Source organism: Pristiophorus japonicus, chromosome 14 (genome assembly GCF_044704955.1).
Source record: "Pristiophorus japonicus isolate sPriJap1 chromosome 14, sPriJap1.hap1, whole genome shotgun sequence".
In the NCBI taxonomy this organism is placed as follows: Eukaryota; Metazoa; Chordata; class Chondrichthyes; family Pristiophoridae; genus Pristiophorus; species Pristiophorus japonicus.
Window position 1 is genome coordinate 100,748,741 of NC_091990.1, and position 24,421 is coordinate 100,773,161.

The 24,421-nt window shown below is 43.7% G+C and overlaps 1 protein-coding gene across 4 annotated transcripts in view; it reads right to left on the reverse strand.

The window, feature by feature from the left end:
• LOC139279999 (protein phosphatase 1 regulatory subunit 12A-like) overlaps positions 1-24,421 on the reverse strand; it is a 286,266-nt gene that overhangs the window by 133,656 nt on the left and 128,189 nt on the right. For all 4 annotated transcript variants that reach the window (XR_011596579.1, XM_070899408.1, XM_070899407.1 and 1 more), the window contains exons 4-6: positions 10,537-10,696; positions 9,020-9,164; positions 3,350-3,424 (exon numbers count right to left, since the gene is read on the reverse strand). Coding sequence is in view for 3 of the 4 variants with exons in the window: in XM_070899408.1 (XP_070755509.1) it covers positions 3,350-3,424; positions 9,020-9,164; positions 10,537-10,696 (380 nt within the window). In the remaining variant the exon portion in view is untranslated. The remainder of the gene's footprint in view (positions 1-3,349; positions 3,425-9,019; positions 9,165-10,536; positions 10,697-24,421) is intronic.

A 24,421-nucleotide genomic window follows, 5' to 3' on the forward strand; every position in this document is an offset into this window, starting at 1 on the left:
AAGGAGAGTAGAGGAAAAAACCCTCATTGCATTTAAAAAGTACGTGGACATGCACCTGAAGTACCGTAATCTACAGGGCTATAGACCAAGAGCTGGAAAGTGCGATTCGGCTGGAATGCTCTTTTTCAGCCGGCACAAACACAATGGGCCGAAATGGACTCCTTCTGAGTCATAAATTTCTATGGTTCAATGAAAGAATGCCTTCTCTGGTAACTGATGTTCCTGGGATCCACTGATAATTCCTGGGGATCTGTGAGGCCTTTGCTCCACTACCATTCAGAACAAAAGGTCATCAACCTGAAACATTAGCTCTGTTTCTCTGTCCACAGATGCTTCCTGACCTACTGAGTATTTCCAGCATTTTCTGTTTCTATCCCATCTGTTTACATTTGGTTGGGCCTTTGTTCTTCCGGCAGCTACAACTACAAGACAAGTCGGCATGCATGGCAGGTCTGACGGTCAGGAGCAGCCCCTAAAGGTGCAGCTCAGCAGCTCCTTCCTACTGGAAAAATGGAAACACAAACCAACAACCTTGACCTGACAAGCAACAAGGTGCACTGTGCATCCTATTGCTTACCGTCCTCTCGTGCAAATGTAGAAAAAATACTGAGCAATAAGTGATTTGCCACAGTGAAGATTGGAGAGGTCAGGCCGAGACATTGCACCTTCCAGTTTTGGCAGAGTGCTGGCAGTAGGCCACCTGCCTGAAGTCAGGTGGAAAATGGACTCCTTACCCAGTTCCATGCCGTGCTCTTCCACTCAGGGGGAAGGTGGATGATCTGAATTACGAACAAGGCTACTCCACGTTAACTTGATATATATTAATGACTTGGACTTGGGGGTACAGGGCACAATTTCAAAATTTGCAGATGGCACAAAATTTGAAAGCATAGTGAACAGTGAGGAGGATATTGATAGACTTCAAGGGAACATAGACAGGCTGGTGGAATGGGCGGACATGTGGCAGGTTAAATGAACGCAAAAAAGTGTAAAGTGTTACATTTTGGTAGGAAGAATGAGGAGAGGCAATATAAACGAAAGGGTACAATCCTAAAGAGGGTGCATGAACAGAGAGACCTGGGGGTATACGTGCACAAATCGTTGAAGGTGACAGGACAGGTTGAGAAAGCGGTTAAACAAACATACGGGATCCTGGGCTTTATATATAGAGGCATAGAGTTCAAAAGCAAAGAAGTTATGAGGAACATTTTATTAAACATTGGTTTGGCTTCAACTGGAATATTGTGCCTAATTCTGATGGGAAAGGGCTACTGATCGTTATTTAGGAATGATGTGAAGGCCTTAGAAAGGGTGCAGAAATGATTTACAAGAATGGTTCCAGGGATGAGGGACTTCATTAACGTGGATAGACTGGAGAAGCTGGGGTTATTCTCCTTATAGCGCACAAACTTGAGAGGAGATTTGAGCGAGGTGTTCAAAATCATGAGGATCTAGACAGAGTGAAACTGTTCCCATTGGCGGAAGAGTCGAGAACCAGAGGACCCAGTTTTAAGGTAATTGGCAGAAGAATCAAAGGCGACATGAGGGAAAACCTTTTTACGCAGTGAGTGATTAGGATCTGGAATGCACTGCCTGAGGGTGGTGGAGGCAGATTCAATTATGGCTTTTAAAATGGAATTGGATAAGTACCTGTAAAAAACAAATTTGCAGGGCTACACTGAAAGGGCAGTGGAGTGGGACTAGCTGAAGTGTTCTTGCAGAGAGCCGGCACAAGCTCGATGGGCTGAATGGCCTCCTGCTGTGCTGTGACCATTCTATGATTCTAACTAATGAGATCTCTATTTTTGAGGGACCTTTCCCACCCAGTGCACTATTGAGTAATCAGACATCCTGGCCTCACCCACAGCAACAATTCTTTGGAGCAGTTTTTCCAGATGTGGAGCCTCAAGTTTACCAGTAAAGTACACTTCATATCTTGGTACACCATCTATTGTTTTTTTTCTCGCCACAGCACCTCCACTTTGCTGCTGCCGAAATTGTAACTGTAGGTGGTGCTGCTGCACTGAAGCCAGTGTTGGAACTAACTGGCCAACCTTATCCTTCTTTGCCCATCCCTGCAGTACAGTACAAACACTTAGAAACGCCATCAAATTACACCAAAGAGCAAAAAACATCAATGATGTCGGGTCAAGTCGAACACTCCCAGATTAACTAAATGAAAGAAAAGACTTGCATTTATATAGCACTTTTCATGACCTCAGGCTGTCCCAACATGCTTTATAACCAATTTTTGAAGTGTAGTCATTGTAATGCATGAGATGCAACAGCCAAAAAGCACATAGCAAGATCCCACAAACAATAATGAGATAATGACCAGATTATTTATTTTAAGCATTGGTTGAGGGATAAATGTGTGCCAGGAGACCAGGAAAACCCCTGCTCTTCTTCGAATAGTGTCATGGGATCTTTTATGTCCATCCGAGAGGGCAGACAGAATCTCAGTTTACTGTCTCATCTGCACTCCCTCAGTACTGCACTGGAGCATTAGCCTAGATTATGTCCTCAAGTCTCTGACTCAGAGGCGAGAGGTATAGAATATGTTAGATGCAGAGAAAAGCACCTTACTCCAAAATCCCATCAAGCAGTCTCAGGTCAAATACAGCCAAAGTTAGATGCAAAGGAAATCTTCTGCTATAATCGCAGATCAGATATCTAAACAGTACAATCATCCTGAAATTTGATAAGCAGAAAATCACGTTATGAAAGAAATGTGTAAAAAGTTTTGACTTCCCACATATGACAGGTAGCAATCCCCTAGTTTGGCAGAAGTGACAAATCTGCCACAAGCAAGACGCTGAGGATAAAGACGGAGCAGGAGATTGTTGAAGAGGGCCTTGAGATAGAAATGAACTAAAAGGAGGACACAACATAGTGTGTATCATTCCTTTAACCAGCTTGAACTAAATTAGTTATAGGTTAAAGGACATAAATAATTTTATATTAAATAGATATCTGCTCAATGTTGGCTAATGCACAAACATAGGATTTAGGAATGGGGGGATTATATTTTCCCAATTTTGTTTTGAGGGTGAGGAAGGTGGTCCATGGGAGGGGAGCTTCCCTATGAAACCATTTGTGGTACTATCAATGGTTCTCTTCTACTGATCATGGATTGCTTGGTGGTGGTTGGGAGAGGCTCATTGGAATGGCCATCAAATAGGAACCAGCCCTCCCACACTCTCTGACAAACAAAACCAGCATATAAAGGGATATCAGTTATCTTTTTAACTTTGTCAGAAGTTTACCCCAGGGACAATGTAACTTGCCCCACCATGTGAGCAGGTTGTCCTGAAGCAGTTGCCAGTACATCTCTATGGCTGATACTTACAACAGTCTGTTTCTTCTGTAGCTCCTCCAACAGTTCCAAGAGGTTTTCATCTGCAACATCGAATGCAGTTTGACCCTACGATTCAGGAAAAACCTGTCAATGATCATAGTCCCTGATAGGAAGAAATTGCTACTCTCCACTTAACAGTCATTGTGGAGACAGTAAAACAAATTTGCACAAAAGCTAACTATGGTGGATACTGGAAATCTGAAATTAAAACAGAAATTCCTGAGAATACAGTTCTGACGAAAGGTCATTGACCTGAAACATTTACTCTGTTTCTCTCTTAACAGATGCTGCCTGACCTGCCATGTATTTCCAGCATTTTTGTTTTTTTAAACAAAGTTGTAGCCAGTTTATAACAGTTCACCTGAACAAACAAAACTCTTGACCCATAATGCACTACAAAGGTCAAGTGTCCACTCAACAAATACCTCAACTGCACCAGACAATGAAGCCTTTAGGACTGTATTTCTTTTTTAAAAACTTTCACTCCAGTTCATCAGTAGGAAATGGTCTTTCTCGGATGGTAGTGTGTCAGTCTCCCAGGATCAGAGTAGGCCCTGGAAATGTTCTTGGAAATGTAGTTGGGCTCAGTTATCAGTGTAATGTATGCACCTGTGAGTATGCTCACAGGGTTGGAAAGCTGTTGTCTGGAGATGGAGCAGGCGGTGTCCACCGGTATGCTCGCGGCCTTCCGCGAGAGGTGGGTGCCGGAGGGACTGGAGTGCATCATCACCCCCGGCAACCAAATTTTAATTTGATTTTATATGTTTTAAAGTTTAATTTGTTTTATTGCTGGATTTTAGTGTCCCCCTCCCCTTTTATAGGGGGCACTTGTATAATTTGTGGTTTTAGTGCCCAAAAAAAACAAAAAAAAACAAAAAAAGGCACTTGTAAACTTTTTGGAGTGTCCCCCCCCCCCTTTAATAAGGGGGCACTTGATTTAATGTTTATTTATTGGTTTGAAACAAAAGAGTTGTAAAGCTGTTGCATTGGGAATGGCTTAGCCAGTTACGTCATATTAACAAAACTCAATAAAACCCCAGTTAGTTGGGTCTAGGTCATCCATGAGGTAAGGCAGTTGTGAGCCTAGTGGATAAACTGGTAATTTGTATTGTGAATTGTTAAACCTTTGCTATTAAGAACTAGTTGGTTTATTAACAATGTGTTGCTATGAATTCTTAAGCAAAGAACCCATGAGGCAAATACATTACAATCAGGAAACCAGGATCAGCAGCATCTGAACCCCTGCACCAGTTTTCAGGGTTGGCCACCTCTTTCCTGTAAGTGACCATTTTATTGTTTTCGCAAATTTGTCCATGATGTCCAGCCTCCTGATACAGAGCATTTACATCGGCATAACACTGTGAACATGTTCCATTGTGGAACTATTGATTACAACTCTTTAAATATATTCTGTGCCCATGTAAGATTGTGATTGCATACATGGTAAATTAACCCAGGGGGAAGGTGGGTTCACCTTGGGCAGTAACTACTCTATTTCTAATATGTTCTTTACGATTGGCCAGAGGGAGGCTGGATTCAGATGCTCGTGCGTGCAGTATTATCAATTCTCTGCAGCTAATTCATCCAGAAAGAAAGGCTGCATTTCCACAAACTGCAGGATGGTCAAGCAACTTGAAGCAATGGGACATGAGATTTTGCATCATTTCTAAACTGTGTGAGGTAGAAACTTACTATGTAAGTTCGACAGGAAACACCAACCCACAAGATTAATCAGTGTAAAATGACATGCATTACTTGTGGATCGTTCTCATACTTTAATTTGCACTTTCTAATTTAGAGTAATAACAATGCAAACCAGAGCAATACAGTGCAATGTAAAAATATAATGCAATCAATATAGAGCAACAAAATGAAATATGGAGCTACAAAGTAGAATATAGAGCAATCCAATGTATATCAGAGAATACAGTGTGATATAGAGCAGCTCAGATCAATACAGGCAGTATGGAACAACATAGCACAATATAGAATACAGTAGAAAATACAACACTCCAGTGCAATATAAAGCAAGGCTCAGTATGTATACTCACTACTGCTCTGCATTGCACTTGTGTTCTATATTTCAAAGTACTGCAACAAATACAGTGCAACACAGCAGCATAGAGAAATAAAGTGCAATAAAGAGCAAAACAGCTAGAATAGAGGAATATGGTGCAATAACAGAATAATAGTTAATAAAAAACAAATGCCGGAATATAGATCAATACAGCGTAATATAGAGCAATACAGGGCGAAACAGCAATACAGCAATGCAGATCAATATGATGCAATATTCAGCAACGCAAAGCAACATGGAATGATACAGTGCATATAGAGCAGCATAGAGCAATACAGAGCAACATAGTACAATACGTGGCAAAACTTCTCAAAGTGCTTCAGACAATGAGTTACTTTGAAGTATAGTGACTGTTGGCAAGTAAGCAACTGTGAGCCTGTTTGCACTGGAAGAACCAAATAGCAGTGTGATCACTTCCTAATTCATCTTTCTTTGGTTATATTGGTTGCAGGAACACATTGCTCAGGGTATATTGTACAATATAAACTGATGCATTGCAATATAGAGTCATATTGTACAGTACATCATCAGGCAATGCAATACAGCATCATGCAGCACAATATGAAGTTTATAAGGAATCAGAAAAGACCATTCAGCCCATCAAACCCGTTCCATCCAGCGTCCATTGTATGATGATTATATTCTATCAATCAGCTTCCTTCTCTTCTTCACCTCCAACCATCATCACAAACACTTGATTTCCTACTTTAATGACCAGAGCAGATTTTACAAATCGGCACTTTTTGTTCCGCCACTGAAGCTCCTAACGGGAATCTGGGCGGGGAGGTAAATGGATCGAGCCGCGTTTTTGTCCATTCATTTTAATGGCTGTAAAATTCTGTACTGATGTCTCTGCCCAACTTTCTGATGCGCAGGTCCAGTGAGGCTATATCCTAGGCGTATGAATTCAATGGACCTGAAATCACACTTCCCCACAGGCACGTACTAAGTGCGCTCACGCCCGTGGGGTCCCCAGAAGTTTCAGGTTTAGGTATGAGAAGCGCATGCGCCTAAACCCAGCATTTGCAATCTGCCAAAAATTCTTTTGACAGGTCCACCGCATCCGAAACTGAAGGGTCTCCGCAAGCGGAGAGTTGGGCTATTTTCCCAACTCCTGCTCAGCGAATGTCCTTCAAATTCATACGACTGATAAAACCAAGCGGCCAGTGCAAAACTTTTAAAGTGCAGAATAATACATTTCTTAAAACAATTTAAACATTTTAAATCCTGTTAAATAAGCTAAGTTTATTTTTAGACCCTGTAAAATATGTACAATTATTTTTCCAAAAATTAAATTTTTGTTTTAAATAATTAATTAAATTCCATTTTTCTCATTTTGAAATGTGATTTTTTTTTCATTATTTTCAGTTTTCTGTGCTTTTGGTGAATCCCCATTCATACCTGTGTGAGCTCTATATATGCTGAACTCACAAAAGTATGAATGGGGATCCCCATTACTCTGATAGGTTGGGCCGGCAGATGTGCTCGCAGTGATGTGTACGAAACTCAAACGCTCCTGGGATACGTGGGCCTCTGTGAAGGCCTTCGCGTGGAGGGCCAGGCCAGAAAGTCTTTGAACCTCTGGGACCACCAGGTACTTTTGCAGAAATCTTTGCGTTCGGAGGCATCCGTCCACAGGAAGCCTCCGACTGCAATTTCTGCACCATTAAATCTAAATTCCTACGAATTGTTTCCCTCCTACCTACCCTAAAAAAAATTAAGCAATGTCATTAATATCACTACTCCATTTAATTCCCATTCTCAACAGTTAACTACCCAGCTCCCCTTTAAAGATGTCAATTGACCCCAAATTAGCTACCTGTTTTAAGAACCTGATTGGCATGTGGAAAAGATTTTTTTATGATCTCTTCCCTCCCACAAAGGCCTCCTGAGAAACATTTCTCTTCAACCACCCTGTCCATCTCCCCAAACTCTTGTATTACTGATTGCAGAGCTGAAAACTGATGCCAAAGTGCCTTGGGATTTTACTACATACAGTAAGGTTAAATAAATATAAGTTATGTTTATTGTGCAATATAACACATCAGAGTGAAGCAATGAAATTTAGTGTTATCAAATACAATACATTGCAATAGAGCACAATGTAATGAAACAGTATAATGCAGTGCACTGTAATACAGTCCAGTCCAACATAGACATGCAGTACAATGTAGTGTGTAAAAGCCCAAGACTTAATGGGGCAAATCTTGCTGGAAAAATAACACTGTGTTATCAATGCACATAGTTATTAACATGCAAATTGGACAGCAAATTCAGGGGATTAAGAGATATGTTGTGAGTTGTGCATTTACAGAACTTGCAAGTCAATTTATGCAGATCCACCTTTTGCTTCACCCAAACGGCATCTCATCCTTAGCCTCTCCGCTACTGTTAAGAACTTTCTGGATTTGCACATTAATTGCCCATTAAATGTGTTACAGAAAGTTAAGGCTAGTAATTAAGAGTGTAAGGACCATTTTAACGCCATGCTAATTGTTAATGTAATGCCAATCAAGCTGCACGGCCCAGAAAAGCAACAATTTAAACTGCTCCAGTTACATTCATGGATGTAGTAAATTGTACTTCGAGATTTGAAAAAAATTAAATTAAGTTTTTTAAAAAGATTTTTCCTTACTTTTCCTTTCTGTCTCTTTTTTTCTCTCTCTCTAAATTCAATCGTACTTTCCCTCTCTTCATTTCTCTTTCTGTAACTGATTTCACTCTAATTAACCCTCCTACTCCATTGTTGCTCTGTTGCTTTCTCATTCCTTAAATCTCAGAGGTTAAGGAGATAGACTGTTGGTCCCATTGTTCACCAAGGCCCTCGCCGCATCGTTATCAGCTTGCACTTCCAGCAACTTACGATGCAAATTGTTCGAGCTGTCGGTTGCAGGAAAAATGTCCAACAGTGTATGCTTGAGATGCCCTGCTCAAGCAAGCTTTGGCCCAATAATACTGTGCAACACAGTGCAATCTAGGGTTACTTTGTTTAATAAAATGCAAGATAGCGAAATATAGTGCAATACTCATACGTGGCATCAGCTTTACAGTGGCAGTGAAAAGCGCTACAGTGACTCTGTGAGTGAGCTGGATTAACATTAGTACTGATACAATCAATAAGATAGGGCATTTGCTGGGAGAAGTAACTAAGCCTGGCAGTGCATGGAGTTGGATTGACATCAGTAGAGTTACAGTCAGTAATAAAGGATGTTGATGGGAGAATCACTGAGCCTGACAACGTGAGGGAGCTGGATTAACATCCAGCCAGGCCCAATCCTGTCCTGTCCAGGAGTGACTGGATGGTGATCAATAATGGGAACACTGGCTGATTTTTTTCTCTCTCTAGTCTAGGGCACCAAGGCTATCTGTAGCAGTTTAGCTGTCGGCCCAGCACAGACTGGGATGGAACCTAGGATCTTCGTGATCCGCAAGTTTTAGTACCAAATTAGAGGTGCATCAACCCACTGAGCCACGGAGGGGAGCCTGAGACGACGACTTCAATATCTGGTGTCCACAGTCACTGAGAAATCAGCAGTGTCAGCGTGGGAGCTTTTAACCCATCGCTGAATGCTGGTAGGACTCACCACTTTATTGATGGCCTGCATGTTGCACAAGTTCTCCACCAGCAGTCTGCACACCTCCTCTTTGCCCCAGTGTGAAGCTGCATGGAATGGAGTCCAACCATCGTTGTCTAGGCTGTTCACATCGAAGCCTGCCTGGATTAACAGCCTGCAATAACAAAACAAATCACACAACAGGAGTGTGATACACATAGACTTCTTGCAGGAAAGCTGACGACAGGAGGAAGCACCTTCATTGCAAAGGCCACATTTGTTTTTTAAATGAATAATCCTGTTTATTGAGCTTTATACATTTGGAGCAGAAACAGCAATATCAGAATCTGTCCAATAAAAGTGAAGGGAGCAAACAGTGAAGAACTGCAAAATTTAGTTCATTTCTTTACTGAAAAGTTTTCGTGAATTTTGAGCTCAAAATAAAATATATCAGTGTTTTTGCACACTTTGCATTAAGTGTCAAAATCAAGCATTCCCCAGGAAGGTACTACATAAGTAAAGCTCCCTGTACACTACCCCATCAAACCCTCCCAAATCAGGTTCATCACAGGCATCATACACACAGTAAATCCCTTTCTACACGCCTTCAACAATATGTATTATCCACATCATTTATGCTTCCCACATCAACCACCCTTAGTCACTCTGCGTGAGACTGACTGCTTACTGCCAATAATACTGCCTCATGAGCAGCTTCATGCCTTGTACTCTTATTCACCAGCAAGCGAGTCAAGACTGAAATTCTCAGGGTCTTTTTAACCATCAGAGAGAGCAGACGGTTGTGCTATCAGTGTGGGCTAGATTGGAACCCAGATTCCACAGGACAAGTCCCGAGAGATTATACATAATTATTGTAGCCAAGAAAAACCCAACTCAGGGTTACAGCTGTAGGCCGTCCTGCCCATTCCCTTTCATTTTCTGATTTCAAGCAGTATAGTAGAGGAAAATCCAGCCGTAAAGCTCTCCAGGGAAATACCACTGACTGGAGGATTACTGCATGAGAATGTAAGTGTCGCTGATTATCTCCATATTTCAGCACTCGTTCACTTCACTCGCCTGGGCTAGCCCCCATTCTGGACGGGTCACAGCCTTGATGCTGCAACGCTAGAGTGCTGGCTCTCCTAATTGACCTGGCTTGCGATCTTGACTGCTAACCCAGTTTTTGAGCTATCAGCTCCAAGCATACATTAGTTATTCAGGTATATTTAGCTCATGGATTCCTCAGACTATTAGTTTGTCCCATACTTCTTTTAGCCTGGTTCAGCTTGAAGAACCTTCCTCGGCACCCATACCCACCCTCCTCCTCCTCGTCTCATAGCCTGCCTCTGAAGTTTATTCCTATTCCATGAAGCAGCAAAGTCCTTGTAGGTGAAACAATATCAGCTAAACAGCAAATATTAAAGATTCTACTGAAAAAAAAATCTCCTTTTTGAAACTGGGTAAATGGGCACCCAGGGTAAAATGTGTTTGCTAACACTGGGAATTCTTAATTCTTTTGGGCATAACCACAATGACTGTGCACTCACTTCATGACCTCCAAGTAGCCTTTGGCTGCAGCAACATGAAGGGCGCTTGCTCCAGTTTTCGGGTGCCGAATATCTTCCACTTTCCCTCGATTTAGCCATTGCCTGGCATCCTGGATCATTCGCTGCTCTTCCTCTTTCCTGGCTACCTCCACATCGATCCCTGAAATCGAGATATATGTAACTTGTCATTGTCACATCAGCACAAGACCTGGCGCTCCCCAGGTCTGTGAATACATTTTGCACCATGCATCAGTTGGCTTCACTTTATATGCTGCCATTTTGGTAAGTTTTATCTCCCCAATACTTTCTTCCATTTTTCTCGGTTGCTGCTGTCATTTAAATTGCATCGCAGAGTGGCAAGAATGAGAATTCCTTTAGGATGTCCCAAATTTATGAGAAAGATAAGGATAAGCTTTGCCTGGGTGGTAGCACTCTCGCCTGTAAAGGCAATCAGTTTTTGAAATAGATTGCTGTGAGACAGTCAGATAGCAAAGGTAACCAGAACATTGGAACGCAGGAGGAAATAGCCAGAAATGATCATGTTTACATGTCAGTCGTGGCTCACTGGATAGCACTTTCGCCTGTGTCTGGCCAGATGGCTTTTAGTGATGTTGATTGAAGGATAAATATTGGCCAGGACACAAGGAGAACTCCCCTGCTCTTCTTCACAATAGTGGGATCTTTTACGTCGACCGAGAAGGTAGACGGGGCCTCAGTTTAACGTCTCATCCAAAAAATGGCACTTCAACAGTGCAGCGCTCGGTCAGTACAGCACAGAAGTGCCAGCCTAGATTTTGTGCTCAAGTGTGGAGTGGAATTTGAACCCCCAGCCTTCTGACTCAGAGGGGAGAGTACTACCCACTGAGACACAACTGACACAAAATGACAAATAGGCAGTGAGAGACAGACACATGATGAGAGAAATATACACTGAATGAGTACATGAGGAGGGTGCTAATGATTTGGAGACAGCTGAATATTGGCCCCTTACATCACTAGTGCTGGTAGATGGTTCAGTAACTTGCATCTGGGAGTGTGTCCTTGTACACTATCCCGAGACAAACAAGCTTCCAGCATTCAGAGCTAGCTCTCTCACATTAACTCATGGCATGTATGTACACCAGGAGCTTTTAACTTGTCCAGCAAGGGGGGTGCAGGAAGAATGATACAGCAATCTTTGATGGATCAGGTTGGCATGGCTCTGCCAGTATCTAGGGTAGGAGGCCAATACAGTTGACAATGAAGTTCTGCTACCAGCACACACACAATCTACAGCCACATACTCTGAACAACTTAAAACTTGAAACAATCCCAGATAATCTACTACAAAAACAAAATGCTGCGGATGCTGGAAATCTGAAATAAACACAAAATGCTGGAAATACTCAGCGGGTCAGGCAGCATCTGTGGAGAAAGAAACAGCATTAATGTTTCAGGTTGATGACCTGTCATAAGAAGTGGAAAAAGTTAGATATATAACAGGTTTTAAGCAAGCCGTCATCATCATCATAGGCAGTCCCTCGAAACGAGGATGACTTGCTTCCATGCCAAAAAAGGATGAATTCACAGGTGTTTTGAATGAAGGACCCGAACTACATCCTCAAGGATGGAAGATGTCTGTGCGTGGATTTTTTTTTAAAACGTGTGGTGGCCATTGCACACCAGCCACCACACGGGCTTGACAGAGCTAGGCCTTGGTCCAGTGGCAAGGATTAACCAAGACAACTGGAGACCAGCTCTGCTGCACGGACCTAGTGCGCACACATATCGCCGTGTGGGCTGGCCTGTGCTGCCCTGTGCTGCCCCTGGTCCCCTGGCCCCGAACTCACACCTCTCCTGGGACCCGATCACATCCCTCTACAATCTCTCGCTGCTCCTTCGCCCCGATCTCGCCACTCCTGCTGTATCTGCTCACGCTCCAATCACCGACCTGGACCTTGATGACGTCACTCTTGGCTGCCATCACCCTCCTGCACCAACTCACGCTGCTCCCCTGAAGTAGTATGCCTCCACACTGCTCATGGCCGCCACACCTCAGGTCCTTTTATGGCCCCGACATGCCGCTGGTGTTCTCACACAGGTCGGGGCCTGAATGAAGGATGGGAGACGAAGGTGAAAAGCAAGTACAGAGGCTGGGAATGGGGGGGGGGGGGGGAAAGAGTGTGGCGGTTGGAAGGAAAGAACTAATGGGAAGGTCTGTGATAGGGTGGAAAGAGATTAAATGACAAAGGGGATGATTGTGCAAGGCAAAATGGGACGGTTATGGGACAAATAAAGACACAAAAGATGGGTCTTGAGGAGGTGTAAATGGCCATAGCAGAATCATTACCAGCAGCTGCTGTCCAAAAAAATGGGAGCAGTGGTTATGATCTGAAATTGTTGAACTCAATATTGAGTCCAGAAGGCTGTAAAGTGCTAAATCAGGTGCTGTTTCTTTGAGCTTCCATTGAGCAAATAATCTTCTAGTGTGGCTGCATGTGAATGAATGAGTACATAGCAAGTAATTACAAGTATTTTACACTTGAACTATTTTAGGTCATCAGATTTCATATAAGCCCCATCATTCTCCTCTGGAATCAAGCTCCAGGTGAGTAAGTTCAGTTCTGCTGCTGGCTCATTGTTAAAGGTCTTGACAGGTGTGGTCAGATGTATTAACTCTGCTCCATTCAGTGGAGTCACACACATGCCCTAGTGATCAGTTACTTTTCCACCAGGTAATGCTTCCGTTTCTTTAAATAGATGGGAGCAACTATTCCCACCCATTTAAATGGGGATAGTTATTCTCTCCACTTACTCTTTCCCCTCAATGTGATTTTCTTCAAGCAGTTGTTTCTCTTGCACTACTGACTGGGAGACTGGCAGAAAGACACTAAGATTGTTTTTAATGCCAATTTAACTGTTTAAAATAAAGCAGTTGAATTGAGAAGACGCCCCTTCAATTTGCAGCGGCCCCACCATCAGTAGCACCTACACTCAAAGAAACAAGGTGTCAGCGGTGTTGACGGGGTAGCACTCTTGACTCTGAGTTAGAAGACTGTGAGTTAAAGTCCCACTCCAGAGACTTAGGCCCAAAATCTAGGCTAACACTCCGCCCTGTCAGAGGTGCCGTCTTTCATATGAAATACAAAACCGAGGCCCTGTCTGGCCTCTCAGGTGGACCTAAAAGTTCCCATGGAACTATTTCAAAAAAGAACAGGGGTGTTCTCGCCCATGTCCTGGCTAATATTTATCCGTCAGCCAACATTAAAACAGATTAACAGGTCATTATCTCATTGCTGTTTCTGGAACCTTGCTGTGCATTTCCTACATTGCAAGTGATCACACTTGAAAATTACTTCATTGTTTGTAAAGTGCTTTTGGATGTCTTGAGGTCGTGAAAGGCACTATATAAATGCAGGTCTTTCTTTGGAGAGGGGTGGTTGAGGGGAGCCAAACTATGGTAGGAGCACTCAACGCAAAAGGACTTTCCCATATTTCGTTATTTTATCATTATCATCATCATAGGCAGTCCATCGGAATCATGGAAGACTTGCTTCCACTCTAAATATGAGTCTTTAGGTGGCTGTACAGTCCATTGAGAACCACAGTCCCTGTCACAGGTGGGACAGATAGTCGTTGAGGGCAAGGGTGGGCGAGACTGGTTTGCCGCATGATCTTTCCGCTGTCTGCGCTTGTTTTCTGCATGCTCTCGGCGGTGAGACTCGAGATGCTCAGCGCTCTCCTGGATGCGCTTCCTCCACTTAAGGCGGTCTTTGGCCAGGGACTCCCAGGTGTCGGTGGGGATGTTGCACTTTATCAGGGAGGCTTTGAGGGTGTCCTTGTAACGTTTCCTCTGCCCAACTTTGGCTTGCTTGCCATGAAGGAGTTCCGAGTAGAGCGCTTGCTTTGGGAGCCTCGTGTCTGGTATGCAAACAATGTGGCCTGCCCAGTGGAGCTGATCAAGTGTGGTCAGTGCTTCAATGCTGGGGATCGAGGACGCTAACGTTGGTGCATCTGTCCTCCCAGGGGATTTGTAGGATTTTGCGGAGACAACGTTGGTGGTATTTCTCCAGCGACTTGAGTTGTCTACTGTACATGGTCCATGTCTCTGAGCCATACAGGAGGGTGGGTATTACTACTCCCCTGTAGTGGTGGATTTGAGGGCCTGGTCTTCAAACACTCTTTTCCTCAGGCGGCCGAAGACTGTGCTGGCGCCCTGGAGGCGGTGTTGGATCTCATTGTCAATGTCTGCTATTTTAACTACACTAGCCATTATAGAATCATAGAAATTTACAGCACGGAAGGAGGCCATTTTGGCCCATTGTGTCTGCACTGAACCAAGAACTATCCAGCCTGATCTCACTTTCCAGCTCTTGGTCTATAGCCCTGTAGGTTACAGCACTTTAAGTGCACCTCCAAGTACTATTTAAATGTGCTGAGTCTTTCTGCCCCTACCACCTTTTCAGGCAGTGAGTTCCAGACCTCCACCACCCTCAGGGTAAAGAAATTCCCCCTCATATCTCCTCTTTACCTCTCTCCAATTACTTTAAATCTATGCCCTCTGGTTGTGATCAACCCTTTTTTGTTCAATTTAACCCATATGGCCTCATTTGATGACCCCTCTAACATATCATCCCTCCTCACAACTGTAATTGTTTCTTTAATTAATACTGCGCCCCCCCTCCTTTTTTACCCCCCTCTCTATCCCGTCTGAAAACCCTGTAACCCGGAATGTTGAGTTGCCGTATCTGCCCTTCTTTCAGCCATGTCTCAGTAATAGCTACAATATCGTATTCCCAAGTGTCAGTCTGTGCTCTCAGCTCATCTGCCTTATTCCCTATACTCCTTGCATTGAAGTATATACCATTTAGTATTGCCAAACTCCCCTGCGGTCTATTTTTCAGCCCTTGTTTCCTTTGTCTTCCAAATTCACTTTCTACTTTTCTGCTGCCCAATTCCAGCTTTGCTTCTCTCCCCACCGGTTCCCATCCCCCTGCCAAGCTAGTTTAAACCTTCCCCAACAGCACTAGCAAACCCTTCCACGAGGATACTGGTCCAGACTCTGTTGAGGTGCAACCCCTCCGGCTTGTACAGGTCCCACCTCCCCCAGAAACAGTCTCACTGCTTCACGAATCTAAAGCCCTCCCGCCTGCACAATTTCTCGAGCCACAAATTCACCTTCTCTATTCTCCTATTTCTGCACTCACTAGCATGTGGCACCAGGAGTAATCCGGAGATTACTACTTTTGAGGTCCTGCTTTTACTCTCTCTCCTAGCTCCCTAAACTCTGCCTGCAGGACCTCATCACTCTTCCTACCTGTGTCATTGGTCCCGATATGGACCACGCCCTCTGGCGGTTCTCCCTCTCCCCCCAGAATGCCCTGCAGCCGCTTGGTGACATCCTTGGCCTTGGCACCAGGGAGGCAACATACCATCCTGGAGTCACGTCTGTGGCCACAGAAATGCCTGATTATCAAATCCTCAACCACTACAGCTCTTCCATTCTTCTTCCTCCCCCCCGTGCAGCTGAGTCACCAGTGGTGCCATGGACATGGCTCTGGCTGCACGTCCCAGAGGCACCATCGCCCCCAACAGTATTCAGAACAGAATACAAGTTGGAGAGCGAGATGGACTCGGGGAACTTCTGCAATACCTGCCTAGTCCTCCTCTTCTGTCTGGTGGTCACCCATTTCCTCTCTGCCTGCACACTTTTAAGCTGCGGGGTGACCACCCTCTAGAAACGTGCTTTCCACGAAATTCTCAATCTCGCGGATGCACCGCAGTGACTCCAGCCGCTGCTCAAGCTCGGAAACGGGAGCTCAAGTTGCTGTAGCTGGTAACAGTTCCTGAACATGTGGTCATCCAGGCTACGTAAAGTGTCCAGGACTTCCCACATGGCACAGGATGTGCAAGCCATGAGCTTCCCTGCCATGCCTCTATTTAATAGACGAAGAACTAAACCAGCTGAAATAAACTTAAAACTTAAAAAACACTCACCGGCTACTCACCAATCAGCTCCTTCCCTTGTGCTGACGTCACTTTTTCTCCGCTGACGTCACTCTTTCGAATTCTGCCTCTGTTCAGTTGGTGCCGCTCTCGCTCTGCTCCCACTCTGGTCTCGTCCAGGTCCATTGCCTTCTCCAGTCTCGGGCCTGCACTCCGCGCTCCTTTTATAGCTGCTCGAGGTCTCGCCAAGGTTTGCTGCCTCTTCCCTTAGATTAGAAGATCTTCTGTTGCGTTGCACATGGCAAGTCAAATATTGGCCTTGGAATTGCCGTCGGAGGCATATTTCCTGAGTACACCTCCATCCCGCGAAATAATTCCAAAAGTACCCCGACGTCCAGGCTGCAAAGAGTTGCGGTCTCGGGCCATGCGGACGACAGCATAAAGGCTCACGGATCCCAGGGATGCAGGTGGTTCAAAAGAAACCCTGGGATCGCATGGGCCCAGTCCTAATGACACAGGATTCCACTGCAATAATTTACAATGGTAATCTCCTAACGATATGCAATGCAATCCCCAAATAATTGCACAATAATAATTATAAATGTATTGAATTGTAATTTTTATCATAGTTCCTTCATTGCACCAACCTCAATAATAAAATATATTTTTGATAAATAATTTTAAAGATCTTAATCCGGGTCAATATTTCCATAAACTCATTTAAAGTGTATGTGCATAATTTTGGATTTTTAAATGCTTTACTTAAGCCGTAGATGTAAGAACATAAGAATTAGGAACAGGAGTAGGCCATCTAGCCCCTCGAGCCTGCTCCGCCATTCAACAAGATCTTGGCTGATCTGGCCGTGGACTCAGCTCCACTTACCCGCCCGCTCCCCCTAACCCTTAATTCCCTATTGGTTAAAAATCTATCTATCTGAGATTTGAATACATTCAATGAGCTAGCCTCAACTGCTTCCTTGGGCAGAGAATTCCACAGATTCACAACCCTCTGGGAGAAGAAATTGCTTCTCAACTCGGTTTTAAATTGGCTCCCCCGTATTTTGAGGCTGTGCCCCCTAGTTCTAGTCTCCCCGACCAGTGGAAACAACCTCTCTGTCTCTATCTTGTCTATCCCTTTCATTATTTTAAATGTTACGATAAGATCATCCCTCATCCTTCTGAACTCCAACGAGTAAAGACCCAGTCTACTCAATCTATCATAAGTTAACCCCCTCATCTCCGGAATCAGCCGAGTGAATCGTCTCTGTACCCCTTCCAAAGCTAGTATATCCTTCCTTATGTAAGGTGACCAAAACTGCACGCAGTACTCCAGGTGCGGCCTCACCAATACCCTGTACAGTTGCAGCAGGACCTCCCTGCTTTTGTACTCCATCCCTCTCACAATGAAGGCCAACATTCCATTCGCCTTCCTGATTACCTGCTGCACCTGCAAACTAACTTTTTGGGATTCATGCACAAGGACCCCCAGGTCCCTCTGCACTGCAGCATGTTGTAATTTCTCCCCATTCAAATAATATTTCCTTTTACTGTGTTTTTTTCCCCAAGGTGGATGACCTAACATTTTCCAAGATTGTATTCCATCTGCCAAACCTTAGCCCATTCGCTTAACCTATCTAAATCTCTTTGCAGCCTCTCTGTGTCCTCTACACAACCCGCTTTCCCACTAATCTTTGTGCCATCTGCAAATTTTGTTACACTACACTCTGTCCCCTCTTCCAGGTCATCTATGTATAGTGTAAACAGTTGTGGTCCCAGCACCGATCCCTGTGGCACACCACTAACCACCGATTTCCAACCCGAAAAGGACCCATTTATCCCGACTCTCTGCTTTCTGTTAGCCAGCCAATTCTCGATCCATGCTAATACATTTCCTCTGACTCCGCGTACCTTTATCTTCTGCAGTAACCTTTTGTGTGGCACCTTCTCGAATGCCTTTTGGAAATCTAAATACACCACATCCATCGGTACACCTCTATCCACCATGCTCGTTATTATCCTCAAAGAATTCCAGTAAATTAGTTAAACATGATTTCCCCTTCATGAATCCATGTTGCGCTTGCTTGATTGCACTATTCCTATCTAGATGTCCCGCTATTTCTTCCTTAATGATAGCTTCAAGCATTTTCCCCACTACAGATGTTAAACTAATTGGCCTATATATTTACCTGCCTTTTGTCTGCCCCCTTTTTTAAACAGAGGCGTTACATTAGCTGCTTTCCAATCCGCTGGTACCTCCTCAGAGTCCAGAGAATTTTGGTAGATTATAACGAATACATCTGCTATAACTTCCGCCATCTCTTTTAATACCCTGGGATGCATTTCATCAGGACATGGGGACTTGTCTACCTTGAGTCCCATTAGCCTGTCCAGCACTACCCCCCTAGTGATAGTGATTATCTCAAGGTCCTCCCTTCCCACATTCCCGTGACCAGCAATTTGTGGCATGGTTTTTGTGTCTTCCACTGTGAAGACCGAAGCAAAATAATTGTTTAAGGTCTCAGCCATTTCCACATTTCCCATTATTAAATCCCCCTTCTCATCTTCTAAGGGACCAACATTTACTTTAGTCACTCTCTTCCGTTTTATATATTGGTAAAAGCTTTTACTATCTGTTTTTATGTTTTGCGCAAGTTTACTTTCGTAATCTATCTTTCCTTTCTTTATTGCTTTCTTAGTCATTCTTTGCTGTCGTTTAAAATTTTCCCAATCTTCTAGTTTCCCACTAACTTTGGCCACCTTATACGCATTGGTTTTTAATTTGATACTCTCCTTAATTTCCCTGGTTATCCACGGCTGGTTATCCCTTCTTTTACCACCCTTCTTTTTCATTGGAATATATTTTTGTTGAGCACTATGAAAGAGCTCCTTAAAAGTCCTCCACTGTTCCTCAATTGTGCCACCGTTTAGTCTGTGTTTCCAGTCTACTTTAGCCAACTCTGCCCTTATCCCTCTTTGTTTAAGCATAGTACGCTCGTTTGAGACACTACTTCCTCACCCTCAATCTGTATTACAAATTCAACCATACTGTGATCACTCATTTCGAGAGGATCTTTTACTAGATCGTTTATTATTCCTGTCTCATTACACAGGACCAGATTTAAGATAGCTTGCTCCCTTGTAGGTTCTGTAACATACTGTTCTAAGAAACAATCCCGTATGCATTCTATGAATTCCTCCTCAAGGCTACCGCGTGCGATTTGATTTGACCAATCGATATGTAGGTTAAAATCCCCCCTTGATTACTGCCGTTCTTTTTCACATGCCTCCATTATTCCCTTGATTATTGTCCGCCCCACCGTGAAGTTATTATTTGGGGGCCTATAAACTACACCCACAAGTGACTTTTTCCCCTTACTATCTCTAATCTCCACCCACAATGATTAAATATTTTGTTCATTAGAGCCAATATCGTCTCTCACAACTGCCCTGATATCATCCTTTATTAACAGAGCCTCCTTTCCCTTCTTGTCTATCTTTCCGAATTGTCAGATACCCCTGTATGTTTAATTCCCAGTCTTGGCCCCCCTGCAACCACGTTTCTGTAATGGCCACCAAATCATACCCATTTGTAATGATTTGTGCCGTCAACTCAATTACTTTATTTCGAATGCTGCGTGCGTTTAGGTAGATTGTTTTAATATTAGTTTTTAAACCATGATTTTTAGTTTTGACCCCTCCTGCAGCCCCTTTATATTCATACATATTGTCCTTTCCTATCACCTTGTGGCTTATACTTGTGGATATGTGAATTGGATATATGGAAATAAAGACAGTGAAGTGAACTGGATATATGAAAATGTATAAGCCATGGAAAAATAACTAAGAGAATGTCAGATTGCAAATAATACAACATCAGCACAATTAACAGACTTTCTCAAGGTTTTAAGTTACTAATCATGCCAGTATAAATTGTAACATGAAATGGATATATGGATAAATGAAAATACAACATCAGCACAATTAGCAGAATTGCAAGGTTTCAGTTGGTAGTCACGCCAGTAAAATTGTAACATTTAGAAGCAATGCCTGAGCTTTAGTAAAAACAGCCCATATAGATGTCGGTTCATGAGTGGACAAAGGAAAGGAAGGATCAAAAGAGATAGGCTGAACTAGGATGTCACTCTAATTGTATCTTGTTATCTATTTCCGAAAATGTATAACTGTCGTCGCTTTACAATGTAACGTCACCTTGTCCGTAGTAAGTGTGTACGCTCTATCAAGAGAGTATTCCTTCTGTCTGATAAGGTCCCCGATCGGGATTTGTTTTTTAAATAAAAGCTTGCTTTGTTTAAAGCACAATCGGTATTCGACTCAGTGATTTCACTGAACCAGATTGAGGTAAAAGAATCCAGGAATCAACACATTTACCCCAGTGCTACTCTGCTCTGTTGCCTCCTGCCTTTTGCATTCTTTCTTGGGGTCCTGTTCATCTGAGCTCTCACCCACTCTAACTAGCTCAGAGCCCTCTTCTGGGTTCCGAATATACCTCGCATTGAGGCACCGAGCTTTCATGCTTGCCTTTTTATTACACTTTGACCTTTTAGAATTTTGCTGTACAGTGGCCCTTTTTGTTTTTTGCCTCGAGTTTCTCTGCCCTCCACTTTTACTCATCTCCTTTCTGTCTTTTGCTTCTGTCTCCATTTTGTTTCCCTCTATCTCCCTGCATTGGTTCCCATCCCCCGCCATATTAGTTTAACTCCTCCCCAACAGCACTAGCAAACACTCCCCCTCGGGCATTGGTTCTGGTCCTGCCTAGGTGCAGACCGTCCGGTTTGTACTGGTCCCACCTCCCCCAGAACCGGTTCTAATGCCACAGGAATTTGAATCCCTCCCAGCTGCACCACTGCTCAAGCCACGTATTCATCTGAGCTATCCTGTGATTCCTACTCTGATTAGCACGTGGCACTGGTAGCAATCCCGAGATTACTACTTTTGAGGTCCTACTTTTTAATTTAGCTCCTCGCTTCTTAAATTTGTCTCGTAGGACATCATCCCTTTTTTTACCTATATCGTTGGTACCAATGTGCACCACAACAACTGGCTGTTCACCCTCTCTTTTCAGAATGTCCAGCACCCGCTCCGAGACATCCTTGACCCTTGCACCAGGGAGGCAACATACCATCCTGGAGTCTCGGTTGCGGCCGCAGAAACGCCTATCTATTCCCCTTACAATTGAATCGCCTATTACTATCGCTCTCCCACTCTTTTTCCTGCCCTCCTGTACAGCAGAGCCAGCCATGGTGCCATGAACTTGGCTGCTGCTGCCCTCCCCTGATGAGTCATCCCCCTCAACGGTACTCAAAGCGGTGTATCTGTTTTGCAGGGGGATGACCGCAGGGGACCCCTGCGCTACCTTCCTTGCACTGCTCTTCCTGCTGGTCTTCCATTCCCTATCTGGCTGTGGACCCTTGACCTGCGGTAAGACCAACTCGCTACACGTGCGTGCTACTCACGTCATTCTCAGCATCGTGGATGCCCTTACACTGATGGAAGCAATTACTGGGCAGTTGTTGGGAAAATAGCCCAACTCTAACAGTATGCTGTCACGGAGACTGCAATTTCAGGGCCAATGTTTCTCTTACCTATCACTATTACATTCTTTGTTTTGCTGCTCCTCGCGCTGTATCTCCGCTTCTGTTTTAGTTTCATTCTTTTCTCATCTGCTTCTCTCTCCCTGTGACACTTCTTTTTGCTTCTCTGTTCTTATCTGCTTTTCTCTGTGTTTTTATTTTCTTTTTATCTTTCTTTTGGGTCGAAGGTGATGGGTAAGATGGCGTAGCATGGCAGGAGAAGGAGCCACTAATGCCCTTAGGCAGCATTTTCATGTGGTGATTTGCTAGGAATATTAGGCCTCCAGCTCTCGGTTGCTCCCTTCCTGTCCTTTTCCCCAATTACCAACACTTCCCTGCAGTCTCTCACTCCCATCGTGGTCCTTTCACTGTGGCATTACTCCCTTTCTCTTCCTACTACTTCCTCAGTCCTATCATGACCCTTGCTCACTTCCATTACTACCAATACCTATTCCCCTTTGAACGACTGTGCAACACCTGAATCCAGTCGCCACTCACCCCCGGCCCACCATTCCACTTCACCATTAATCTTCACTGCACTCCCCTCTCGCACTCCCTAAGGGCAAGTGGCCAGAATCTCCTGTTTAACAAAAGATCTCAACATAAGATCATGAAAGTCACTGTTAGCCTATCGCTCGTGCGTGCACCCTCACTCTGGGCATGCGAGTGTCTCGGGTGCCAGTAATTAGAATGTTCACATTTTCTAACCATCAATCTTTCCCTCACAGGTGTAAGGAACAAGGTAGTTTACATTTCCTAACTGTCAACAAAGCACAGGTGATAAAGGTTTTCTTTCAACTTTCTTTTTTGAAAAATGAATTAGTTAGAATGGAAAATGCTGCACTCTTTCTCTTTCAACACAATGCGCTTTCTGAAGTTTATAGAACACAAACCAAAGGTCTGTAATGAGACTACCCTATTTTCCTCATTCTCTCCCATAGGCATGTGCGGACTCATTCATGTGGTACGCACAGTCTCTGTATAATTTTTTTAAATATAAACATTACCTTAAAAAAGCCTTTTAATTTTGTCTCGTAACTTTTCTTCAATTAATTTTGAACAATAACTGATCGGAAACTGCTTGAAGCTGAAGAAAAATATACCAGCAGTTCAGCTGACTAAATGGCATTAATGCATCTGGGAAATGGGTACACTATAAATGATCAGACCACACAGTCTGCATTCAGCCATCAGCTTTAAATGTCCAGGCAAATATAGTATGTCCAAGCCCAGGCTCCTGGGAGAAGCTGATGCCTTCAAGTAAAACTTTAGTGAAGGCATTAAAAGACACAAATGAAAATTCAATTGGTAAATGTAATCACATTATTGTCAAATATGTATTTCTTTGGAATTTATTATGTCAATAGTCTGACTAAAATTTCACTGCCCCAGTGGATCCTTCATCCACAGTAAACAGTGATTCAAAGAAACTCCAGCATTATTTCAGGAGAGGAGTGACTGATGTGTTGTGGAAAAAGGGTTTTCTTTCTGTCCCGATGACATTCACTGGATCCCAGCCAGTTTGTCACTCACAGGCTGGCACTTTAAATAATGTACTAGATTTGTTGAGATTCAGGACAGTAGAGCCCTTTTGTAATCAACACACCCATAAGATCACTCACTCCTCACAGCCCCAGGCTCAATGCAGTACTGGGTAGCTTCAAGACAAGGCAGATAAACTGAATTTTCAAAAGACCTAAATGAAGCTTTTCGGACGTGTTCATCAGGGAAGTACACATGTCGCCACCAATAATCTCTGAAGTTTGATGACTCCTAAGTGAAAGTTCAAAGTAGTTCCACCAGAGAAAATAAACCTGCTCCGTATCTCTGTAAAAGTAATGCTGATAATTATAACTGTGCTTAGGAACAAAGGGAAAGGTGCAATTCAGCTACATGGGTACTTTCCGACCCGGAGAACGAGGCCTGCATGTAAGCAGATGATTCACTGCCGCAGAAATAATTAGCAAGTAGTAGATTCTCCATCATGAGCAACAGGCAAAATGGAGCAAAGGTATGCACGAATGGAAAAAAGATCCTAACATGAGCCAGAAGGTGATGGGGGTCTGGAGCTCACTGCCTGAAAGGGTGTAGAGGCAGAAACCCTCACCACATTTAAAAAGTACATGGACATGCACCTGAAGTGCCGTAACCTACAGAGCTACGGACCAAGAGCTGGAAAGTGAGATTAGGTTGGATAGCTCTTTGTCGACCGGCGGCACACGGTAGGCCGAAATGGCCTCCTTCAATACTGTAAATTTCGATAATTCTATGAAGGATTCGATGACTTTGCGATTGGGAAGATTTCCCACAATGATCTTGATGAAAGGTCACTCATATCATTGTTGGGATATAAAACTGTGGACACATTG